This window comes from Buteo buteo, chromosome 8, assembly GCF_964188355.1.
Source record: "Buteo buteo chromosome 8, bButBut1.hap1.1, whole genome shotgun sequence".
NCBI classification, from domain to species: Eukaryota; Metazoa; Chordata; class Aves; order Accipitriformes; family Accipitridae; genus Buteo; species Buteo buteo.
This window is the reverse complement of record NC_134178.1, coordinates 45,349,128-45,360,961: the sequence shown is the minus strand read 5'-3', so window position 1 is coordinate 45,360,961 and position 11,834 is coordinate 45,349,128. Positions and strand designations below refer to the sequence as shown.

Sequence of the window (11,834 nt, the reverse complement as noted above, 5' to 3'; positions counted from 1 at the left end):
TTTCTCCCCCACCCCTGCCTCCCTCTCCCGTCACATCTGGTAGTATTTGGAGAGCGGTTTTCGGCCGGGGAGCGGGCCCGCCCGCCTTCCCGCCTTTCTTCCCTCACACACCTGTCCGCCTTCCCGCCTCAGCCCAGCGGCTCCGTGAGGCGACTAAAGCCGCCGACCGCGGAGCTTCCCCCCGCCTCCGCCGGCGGGAGGCACGTCCCACACGACCGGCCCCGTCCGGAAAACCCCGTCGCTAAGGAACGGAGGCGTGAAAGCCGTTTTTTTTAATCCGCCATGGGCCCGAAACAGTTCAAGACCGGCGGGGTGGCCTCGGCGGGGGCCGCGGACAAGAGCTGGGAGGCCGCGCTGGTGGCTGCCCGCCTCCAGGAGGTGAAGGCAGCCGAGGGGGGTTGCAGCGGGGCGGGCGGTCCCGGGGGTTGAAGGGGTGAAGGGGGACGACGACGGGGGTCCCGGCCTGAGGAGCGGCCCCGGTGGTCGCAGGGTCGGCCCGGGGAGGGCGGTGGATCGGCCCGGTGGGCGACGGAGCTGCTCCCCCCCGGGGCCCAGCAGGTTTCTTGCTTTTCCTCCTCGGCACTTTTTCTTCCTCTCTTTTTTTTTTTTTTTTTTTTTGGGGGGGGGGGGGGGGGGGCGCTGCTCTGGGTGCCAAATTTCGGCCCGGGAGTGAGCTTTTTATAAACTGCTGAACCACGAGGTTTGATGGAGGTGCTGACACAGCATTAGCTGTGGCGTTGAAAATGTGAGGCTGTAATTTTCCTGCTTGAGTGTGTGCAGCTAAAAGGCACTTTTTTTCCCCTTCTTTTTTTCTTTTACAGCGTGTGAGGATCTAAAGGCATATTTAGCTTTCCAGGTTCTATGTAAGCAATGTAATTCTAATAAATCTTGACTTGCAAGAGAGAATTTGGTTTCAAAATAGGGTAGTAGTTTAGCAAACAATAATATTTGTCTAGCATGTGTTTATCTAGCGCTGCTTCTGCAAGTGAGACAAACGACTGCCGTGGCTTCCTTGTTTGATGAGTTTCTGTTGTGCCCTATTAAAAAACCGAGGGTGTTTTTTGGTGGTTGTTGCTGGGTTTTGGGTTGCCTCCCCCCCCCCAATATGCCAGCAGTTCTGGTTAAGTATGAGGACTTTTGAATTCAGGTGGAGGCTTTTAAACTGGCTAATTAGTTTTCCTGAAAATGCCACAGATGTCCAAAAGTCTCTTAAATACTTACTTGCTTTTACCTTTATTACTTAGTAGTAACCATATAGTACAAGTTTAGCCAAACCAAATCACTTTTTGAAGTAAGGTGCTCAGCTAAGGCTGCTGTTTCCCATTTTTCCCTAGAACGTAGATTTTTCAGTAGAGTTCAAAGGTGCTTGAGCCTTTTCCCGCTCCCGAATCTCACCACTACTCCAGGAGAACCTCCCTGAAGCATGAGAAAGGGGTGGAGGTTCAGTCTCCATCACCTACTCAGCTCCTGACCTTTCTCCTGCACTTAGTAGCAAGGTGCCAATTAGCAATTTTATTTTTTTTAATGGTGGTGTTTATTGTGGTTGTGGATATTGTCCAGTGAATTCACTGAACAAAGTGCTTTGTTCTGCTGCTTCTACATGTAATTTATTACATTTGTTAAATGCAAACCATTGTATTGAAGTATTTTAAAAGGTAGGAAGTAAAATGCTCAAAATTTAGGAAATGCCAGAATTAGGATTATTCAGGACCACACATTGAGACAGATGGAAAGAAATGTTGAATATGTTCACTGAATGGGGCGAGAATTCTGTAGGAAGAAATATGTGATCACCTAATTAAAGATTATCTTAATGCCCTATGGGTGCTGAATTAAGATTCCTGGGTTCCTTAATTCTGGTATTGTCCAACTGTTTTTTGTTCCAGTTAAGCCAATTCCACTTTCTCTGTCTTGTTGTTAGCAGGCAGGGCCTTGGGAACTTGGGAAAAACTGTCTCCGTGCTGTGGTCAACTTGAACTCAGGCTTCTGTGATGCTGGGCAGCCACTGAGATTTCTTATTGCAGGAAAATTCTTATTCAGCTCTTACAGTCATGGGCAGGAGCATACTTGGTGCAAAACTGTCAAATGCCAACAAATATCTTCTGAGCATGCGCGAATCAAGATTCATCAAGTATGGCCAAATGTGGCTATACTTCATGTAAATAAACGTGCTCTGTAAAAGCACATCTTTGAGACAAGTATGGCTGTGCTGCCAAACTTAATTCCTTCCTCTTGAACATGGAGGGAATGGAATAACTTAATTACTTAATCACATAGGGTTTTTTTATTAAAGGATAAACATGATTTTTAAAAACTGGATCTCATTCTGCAAATAGCCTAACCACAATATCCTTTCCCACCCCCCCAGTAATCTTATAGCATACAAGATTTAAACTTGAATATATAAAGGTCAGGAACTGAAAGCGTCCTGTAAAAGAGAGTATTGGGCAACTTTAAGTGTCACCAGAGCAGACACGGTCCACAAAATTATTTCTTATTCCTCACTGTTGTATGTGATACACCATATGAATGTGAAATTACTTGGGAGATGACAGGAACTCCTATCAATTAAATAAATTTCTCTCCCTGTAATTAATGTATAAAGAATTTTTAAATCTTTTACTTGTATCAATTTAGAGAATATTCTTTCCCTTTAGTGGAGTCAAAGGGAATTTACTAGAACTGGTTTTAAATTGTACCAGATAGACTTGAGCAATGAAATTTCATGTTTTAATGTGTGTTTATGACTTGCAATATTTTATTAGTCTGATCTATGAAAAAGAATCATTTTACCAGTGGTGTTAAGATTTTATGGACGGTATGCTAACTAAAATATGATTTAAATGGTATTTACTAACCAAATAATTGCTTTTACTAAACACACTGTGAAAACTGGCAAACAGACAACTTAAAAGCATGTACAGAGGAAATATGGATTTTGCAGAGCCTCACATTATAGTTTATATGCATCTTTTTTGTTTCTAATGTGCTACACAGAAGAACATGGAGCTGCCAGTTGTATTTGCCTTCAGATGTTTATGAAGATATTTTGGCTGGGTTCACTGAAGAATTAAATTACAAAACATAAATTAAGATTCTTAGTTTTAAATTTTGCATGCTTTAAGTAGTTTAAGAGCAATATTTGCCAAGTGAAAGGTGAATTCTGGGCAAATACAGCCCTTAACAATTGAGATAATTGTTATCTATTATATCTTCTTATTAGCTAGTATAACAGTATAGCAACTGGAAGCCGCATTCTGCTCTGACTTACCATCTGTATGGTTTCTCTCATTTTATTGGCATTTTAGGGCCTGAAAATTGAACTGGAATTAAAGCTTGTAAAACCACTAAAAATGTTCTGAATAGGATGGCTCCACTTTGGATTACTATTCATACTGCTTCCTCTTTGGAGAGGAATTAATATTGAATTGAGCTCTGATACTCTCTAACCTGCCCAGATTATACAGCAAAAGCTCAGGCTCTTAAAATCAGAATCCATTAGTAATATGGGTGTGTGTCAATCAGCAGATAATGAAAGTGGACTTGCAGATTTCTTAGCAGTGATACCCTACACAGTCACTACATTAGGGCTACAAAACTGCTGATGAGCAACCTTTCTCAGTAACGCCAGCTGTATTTACTGATTTAGAAGCTCCCTCACTGTTGAAAGTGGAGTGCTAGAGGTAATATCACTCAAAGTCTTCATAAATAACTAATAAATCTCATTATTTCTGAAGCATTACTTAAAAATCAGGAGATTAAAGAACTTTAGCTGTTCGATGCTCAAATGTTTGGAGTTTAAGTTTTCAAATGTTTCTTTTCAGCCATTACAGTCAAATTTGAAATTGTGCTGTAATGAACATACTAGTTGTGGTCCTAAGGAGAGAGAAAAAAAAAAACCACAACAAAACCAAACCAAAAATAACCAATAAAAGACCCCAACCAACCAAAAAAACCATGAAATACCACAAGAATAAGTGATGATGCAAAACGACAGACACTTAGATTGCCTGGAATTGGTGGGGAGGTGGGGAGCGGGGTGAGATGGCTGCTTGATGCTTTTCCTGGCCAAAGAGATCTAGAAACTGGTACTGCAAAAATAAACAATATACCTGACTTGTTCAAATGTCTTCTCTAGAACAGCTGCCCTTTTGTGTCTAGGAAATGAAGCAGGGAAAACAAGCTATGTTTAAAAAGGAAACAAAATTTTGTGAGCTACATCTGCTTTTTTCTTCAATGCGAATTGAAGTTAGAGATTTTTTTAACATGCCTATGCTATTCCAGTAGTACTGTGGCAAATGAGATATGTAGGCTATGTGTACTGGTTTTTAACAGTTGGAAAAAATCACATTGCAGAGGGACACAGTGCAGGCTTGAGAACAAAATCAGGGGAAGATGAAACACCCTTCTGTGTTTTGTGAAAACAAGGTTTTTGGAAAGCTGCTCGCTGCTTACATGGAGCTTTCAGAGTTAGGTGGATCTTGCTAGGATTGGAGCGGCTGCACCTGAGGGAAGTACAAGCTTCCCACAGAGATGGTTATTTCTAACACCAAGAGAGACTTTGGTGCGTCTCAACTCTTGACACGGCCAAGAGTTTTAAAATTGGGGGTTAGGGGCAGTGTCATTTGTGACAATGATTGTCACTGGATGTTTTCCAGTGAGAGTGGTCTGGCCTCCCCTTAATTTGAGCTTGTTTCAGATTATTTAGGGAGTATTCAGTTACCAATGCTACATTTCCAGCCTCAATTTTTTTTTTTTCTTTTCATTCATGTTTGAATCAGCATTGTTGCTTCTGTGGGCTATCTACTCCCTGCATTTTGGTCGTCTTTGTTCACAGTATGTAGTGCTTGCATTATACTCACAATGGCAGCCTCCCTAGACTGTTTCCATGCTTTTCCAGTGGTTATTTTTATGGTTTTCTCTATCCTGTTCTTTAAGCTGGGAACCTCATTTGAGGTAGCCTTAGGGTCACCAATCTGTCCTCTTTTAGATCCTTTCTCAGGTCTCACTTCTACAATAACATTTGAAAGAATTAAACTAAGTAGAGGAGCAGTTGTATATTGAGGGAGAAAATATTTTTAAAGTAACCATATACATTTTACTACTTTTCCTTCTCATTTTTATGTTGTGATTTTAGGTGGTGAGCTGTAGAAGCAGGGTCTGTTTCTTCTCTATCCTTTCAGTGCCTTGAACATTAAGGATACTGTTACAGTATTGATGATATAAGGGCAATATTGCAAAAATAATGGATTTTGAAGGTCAGAAAAGAGCATATACTAATGCTGCACATTTTCTGTCCTTATTAAGTTGCTGTTCTTGAGGTTCAACTTTTCTGAAAAATCTTCAAGGGCTTCAAAATTGGTCAGTCTAGAAATAGATGACATGCTATTAATGGCTCTGGGAATTGTGGATCATTATTCGCTCTTAAAGTGTGTGTAGCTCTTTCTGGTATTTAACTAGCTCCGATTCCCAGGTATTGCACCTTTTTTACAAAAGGAATATTTTTTCCTTCATTTTACAGCTAGGGAGGTGTGGGCTCTCTCTTAACATTTTTTAAATTTTTACACAAAAGACCTTGTATTGAGTTGCATATACTTCTGTATAATTAAGTTAGGTGGGTTTATAGTTTTCACTACCAGTTATCTTGTAGAGGCTCATTCCTTGTATTTTATTTTTAATATATTAGCCAGTATTTTGCCTATCCTATAAATATTCTCATAGCTGTTCTGTGGAGAAGCTTTGGCAGCTTGTTTCTTTGAAGCAGAGAATTTAGAGGAGGGAGAAGATGTGGCACACTGATGTCAAGAGCATACCTTTTGCTGAGGACATACGTTTTTCTGAGGATGTTTGTGTTTGGATAAATCCTAAGTTTTTTGAAAAATTCATTTTTCACAAGCAGGACTTACCCGATGTTTTGCTTTAAGTCTGAAAGTGCCTGGGAAATATTAGAGGGGCTAGAGAATAAGGATTTGGAGAAGGAATCTGAGGATGGAGAAAGCTGGAAGTAGGATCAGATAATGCAACTAGGGACCAGCTGGACAAGGAGACTGAGGACGAGAGCTAGGGGAGGAAGTTACAGATGTGGGAAGCATTAGGAGAAGTGGTGGAACTCAGATGAGGAGCCAAGAGTGGAAATGGAAGGAGAAATGAGCTAGGGACAGTTGTGACCAAGGACTGGAAAGATCAAGAAGAGACAGGACTACAAGGAAGAGAGGTTTCACAGATATCTTTGTTGCAGAATGATGCTAATCAGTGCTAAGCAGGTTTAATTTGTGGGCACCAAGACACCAGCATGTTTTACGGAGGAACTTAAGAAGGCATAAGGCAGAGGTTTTGGGACTCTGATGGGGATTTCTTCGCATACCTGAAGAACTGTAGGAAGCTGTGCGAGCAGGCTCTATATTGCTGCTCTCATCTAGGTTAGATCCTGACATTCCTGAGTCTTGCTGCTCTTGTGCTGTCAGCATCTGTGAGAATTACTGGACCTCCTTCCCCTCTTTTGGTGGTCCTCACCAAAGTGGACAGCGTAGTGATACCAGTTGCTCCATTAGCTCACTTCGCAGGCAGGTGGTTGTTCCAAAGGCTCCGTCTCTGCTGGTGAGCCCTGGGAACATCAGGATACTGTCTCATGAGGGCATTTCAGTCTCAATTCTGAAAGCCTAGGAAATGATGCATTTGTGTAATTGCATAAGTATGGACATCTAAATGCTCTCTGTTCAAAGAACGGTAAAGTTTTTGTGTCCAACTCTTGGCAGCTATACAATGACAACTTTAACTTGAAATCAGATTAACTGCAAGTTCTGTGTGCGTGTTTCAATGATATCAGAATACCTAGCTCTTTCATAGTGCTGTGCACTGGTGGATATCTTGGCAGCTTTAGGCAGGAGGAGGTATTGTCCCCTGTCTTTCCCCCCAGCTAGAAGGGAAAAAGAAATTCAGAGTACATGGTGTGGGCCATTGCTGCTGCTGCTTCTCCATTGAGTAGTGCCTGCTGCCCCAGGTCAGCTGGACACTCTCATAAATTCCATCGTGTTTGCATTCTCCTAGAGCATCAGCGATAAGCTTGCACTCTCCTGCATTTTATAATTTTAAAAACTTAAGGTTTATTTTGTGCTGCTATAAAGCATCAAGGAAGTTTATGATGTGTGGAACTGTAGGGACCCTTTTGGATTAGGTGTCTGCTCTGTAGCTACTTGCAGTTTCAGAAGACTACACTTGGTGACCTAGGTAATCTTTCCATCTTTTTTGTTTCTCTGAATAGTCTGTGGTTAAAAAAATGGGGCATGTATGTATAATCACATCATGCTATATTCATGTGATGTTATGCTTTGTTACCTTAAGAGTATGACAAACTGTTTCCCTCCATGCAAGCATTTACTAGTTTGAAACTTAGGTCAACTGTTGCTTTCTCCCATCCCAAGTCATTAGTTACTCAAACGGCAAACATTTAGGTAGGCTTTTTTTCAGCTAAGAGAGGGAACAAATGAAGAAGTGTACAGTAAAACTGGAAGAAGAAACTTTTCCTTTTACCATTTATATCTAATTTTTTTTGGAACAGTCCTTTCCCTTACTTTGCCATCAACTCAGGTTTTGTTCCTCTTTTCCACAAGGACTTTGTACATAATATACACGTAAGAAAATATTTCCATCAAAATCCTGAAGTTACAAACCTCTCCTAAATTTGTCTTTAAAATCTTTCTCAGCTGTAATGCACACTGGACTGGTATGTGGCTCTGCTTAGCCTGGTCCTCATTAGCGTGACCATGTCTTGGGACTGTCTTGATGTCACTGAAGGTCTTCCCATATCTACCCTTATGCAGTTTTATTGATATCCTTGCAGTTTACACATGCAGATGTGCAATGAAAAAAAAAAATAATTGGTGATTCCTCAAGAGTGTACAGCACAACCACTGGAAATGCTTATGGCCCAAGCACCACTGGTGCTGATAGAGAATACTCTGGAGTGGGATGTAGATGTGCTGGAGTTAGCCGCTGGCTTTCTGAAAGGGATTCCAGTAGGTTAAAGCAGAAGAAATGGGAAAGAAGAGTAACCACTAAAAGTTGCTTGAATGACATTATTTTGAAGCTTTCATGGATGCGTGTCACTAAATAACGTCTTCCAATCTTCTCGTGTTCTGCGTTTCTTTAATGCTGAAATCAGATATTTTTTTTTCATAAAAATGTGTATTTTACTGCAAATGTTTGAAAACTGCTAGTGTTTTTCATTTGTCAATATTTAATGAAATATAACTTGCCATCAGTAAATAATTTTTTTTGGTTCAGAATACTTAGTGAAACCATGGTAAGAACCATGGTATGCGTAAATATACCCTCATAAAACATCATACAAATAATGCTACAATTTTCAGAAAATAGTATCTGGGCATTATCTAATTTGCAGGACGAGGGAGCTGAAATTTGTTTATTTTTTTCTACAGCAAATGATCACAATAATACATGTATTCCAAATTCACTTCTTGTTTGCTTAGTGATATGTCAGAACTGCAAATGACATTTAAAAGTTACTTTATCTGTGTGTGATGCTAATGCAGCGTTTGCCTGCCAGGACGTTTGTCGAGGTTGTTAGTAGGCATTTGTGTTTTCCGTAGCATAATGCTGCCACCTGATGGCAGAAGGAATTGGGACAAAGTAGTATGTGCTTTTTCGGGTTGTATACAGTTTATTTCAGTGTGATTAATACAGTGATGTTTAATATGTTTTAAAGGGAGTAACCACCTCTGCAGGATTACTCCTTGAAACTGCAGAGAAGCACTTTTGTTTGCTTCAGTTTTAATACCTTAAATGTTTTCTTTTGGAAAGTAGGATGACTGGAAGCCTAGCATCGCTTTCGTTGTTGGGACCAAGATTGAGGATGAAATCCACACCAAGGCCCTGTCTCTTGCTGTGCAGGTGCCACAGCGGAAGCTCTTCAGCGTGGTAACACGTGAAGACATTTTCAGACAGGTATTCCAGGAAAGGAACATTTAATAACAAACCAAACCCTAGATCTCCCTTCTAGATACTAACTTCTTTGGTAGCTATAAATTTCGCATTCAACTCAATTACTCTGTGGAAGTCTTAAAAATTCCACTAAATGGAAAAAAAAAAGCTTTTCCGTTTTTATGTATAAGCTGGTTTGCTCCCTGTAAATAGGGAGCTTTTGTTACAGACTTTTCTTCGAGGTGCTGATCACAAAAGCTCCTTCCCTAAGGTACAGGAGTACCGTAAGATGATTTCTCACTGTTTCAGAGTGTGAATGTAAGGTTTGCAGAAGGGAATAACGAGTAAAATAATTTGTGTAAACTTAAAATCTTCTCACATTAGAATGCCTTTATTTCCTTGCAGATCAGAGACTCTGGAAATCAAAAGGGAAAAAAGGTTAAGGATGTGCCTATGTTCTATGAGGTAGGTTAAAAGATGTATTGCAGAGTCAGTGCTCTTTTACACTGAAGTAAGTACAGCTGCATGATTGTGTTATGCATACCTGGGTAAATGCAAATCTATTGGATGTAGCTGGTTAAAACTCTCAATACTTAAACTGCTTTCTTTTTGTGATACCAAGTGTTCTGTTGGACTGCTAATTAAGTGAGAATCAAGATGTCTTTTTAGGGATATGAGTTTTATTATGTTAAGAATGTGTTGTGTGATGATATTTTGATGGTTGGTGTCACAAATTACAGAAAAAATATTAGAGTCTGCTCTCTCAGATGCTCCCAGTAATTTAGAGACTTATACCTTCGTTTATGGGAATGCAGTCCCATAAACAAAAGGCCATCTCTGTGTGCTAGTATCCATTATAGTCTCAGTTTGATGTTAAATTCTAACCTGGTTCGTCTAGTCGGGTACGTCAGCGGGGTTAGGAATCATGCTTAGTACAAAGACTACTTCCTCCTACGTTGTTAATGTTTTACTTACAGCTTGTGAGAGGTTATAAAATCCTGTGATTAATTAGAAGATTGTTTAAAATTTTCTCAGGTAGAGTTTTATGGCCCTACAGACCTGGAGCATAAAGAATTTTGGATCCCTCTAAAAAGATCTTGTTTGCATTTTAGTTCTGCAATGACTAATAAACTTTTTATGTGTCTCAGGTTTTGGTGGACTTTATAACAGGTCTTTTTAGTTGCAGTCTGTTTTTCAGTAATGCCAGACTACTATCTGAACAAGTCCCTTTGGAATTATTTACCACTGACATGACTGTGAATTTTATGCAATTAACCCTCTTCGTTTAGGACTAGCCTCCCAGGCAAACTCACCCTTGTATTACCTGGTATGTAAAACCTCTTCAGTCCTACTGACAGAAGGATTTTGAAGTCTAGCTCTAAGCAGAAGCTTTGTATGATACCTGTATTTAATTACTAAGAGCAATTTTCCTTGTGAAGTGGATACTTATTAAATTCCAGCTGTCAGTGCTGTGTCTCATTAGCTACTTACTTTACTCCTCAAAGACATTTTTTTCCTCCCCTCCTTTAACAGAGAATATAAAATGCCTGTTCTGACCTTTTGCTTGGACTCAGTTTCCGTTCTGGCTGTAGCAAATTAAAAGATTGATCATGTTGCCACAAGCATTAAGATCCTGCCTCTCTGGGCAGAATTTACTCCTGAGCATTCACTTAAAGTCCATGTGCGGTTTGTGCATTCAAAGCTTTCACTGCAGTAAGGATAAACAAGTACGAGGTTAGCACAGAACACAGGGTTGTGAAATATTCTGAGGAGCATTTCTGTCTGCATATGGTTCTTTTCTCTGTGGTAGGATTCAACACACTGGCATTTCCACAAGTACATATTCATTTCTAGGGAGACTGTAAATGAGATTCCTGATGTTTAATGCTCTTTGTACATATGACATGTACATGTGTATCAGTTTGAGACTGATGACATGCATAGTAGTGTGGTTATTAATGTTATTAACATTTTTACCATGTCATTGGTCTTGCATGCTGCTTCTACTGAAATGCAGGGGTTTTTAATAAATTTCAGTGCAGCAGTCTGCAGTGCCTACAAGTCAAGAAACTTTAACAAACTGCTCTTGGTATACTGCAAGCTAATCATGTATCATATTAAAATAATCCCTGTTGTCTATTCTAAATTATTTCCCTTCAGGGTTTCTCTCATCTTACTGTGTTGCATTTCATATCAATCTTATTGTACAAACTGAAGAGGATCAGGACAGGGTTTACGAATATGTAGCTAAAAGATTTCAAATCCAGGAGAATTAGGTGTCTAACACCTTTTCTGTCTCTTAAGTGACTTGATGGGAGTAGGAGTCCTGACTGGTAATTTGGTGCTAATTCCAGCACTTCATTAAATAATGTTAAGCTGAGTCTCTCATAAAGATGCTGTGGAAATGATTTTTTTGTTGTTGTTGTTTCTATATGGAAGGGAAAATGTTACGCTTCCTGTAAAATATCAACAGATTTTGTAATAAATCAGATTAATTAATCATGTACAGTTTTTCCAACAGACAAGACATAAAACTACAGTATGCTTGAATAAAATCTATGCATTTTATAAGCGAGGTATGTGTCTCTTGTCGTTTACGTACATGTTTTGTCAGCTTTCTATTAAGGTTGGTAAAATCATGTGTAATTAAGGTGCTTTACCACTAAAAAATATGATAGTGTTTTAGTTTCCAAACTTTGAATTTTGGAAATCTATTAAAGCCTAAATTTTCTATACTAGATTTGTTCATGAGGGTGAGATTTTTTTTATTTTTTTTTTTCTTTCTTGAAAATTCTGGTGAGATTGAGTTCAGGGGCTGTGTCGATGGAAGGATTTTTTTTTTTTTTTTTTTCTTGTAGGAGTTGTTTTCCACTTTTGTTGAACTCACTGGAACA

At 39.6% G+C, this 11,834-nt stretch overlaps 1 protein-coding gene across 1 annotated transcript in view; it reads left to right on the top strand.

The window, feature by feature from the left end:
• The first annotated feature begins 256 nt into the window (after positions 1 to 256).
• The window catches only part of SPAG17 (sperm associated antigen 17), a 99,569-nt gene continuing 87,991 nt past the window's right edge, over positions 257 to 11,834 (top strand). The window contains exons 1-3 of the mRNA XM_075034474.1: positions 257 to 378; positions 8,824 to 8,964; positions 9,346 to 9,405. Coding sequence (XP_074890575.1) covers positions 283 to 378; positions 8,824 to 8,964; positions 9,346 to 9,405 — 297 coding nt within the window. The 5' untranslated portion in view covers positions 257 to 282. The remainder of the gene's footprint in view (positions 379 to 8,823; positions 8,965 to 9,345; positions 9,406 to 11,834) is intronic.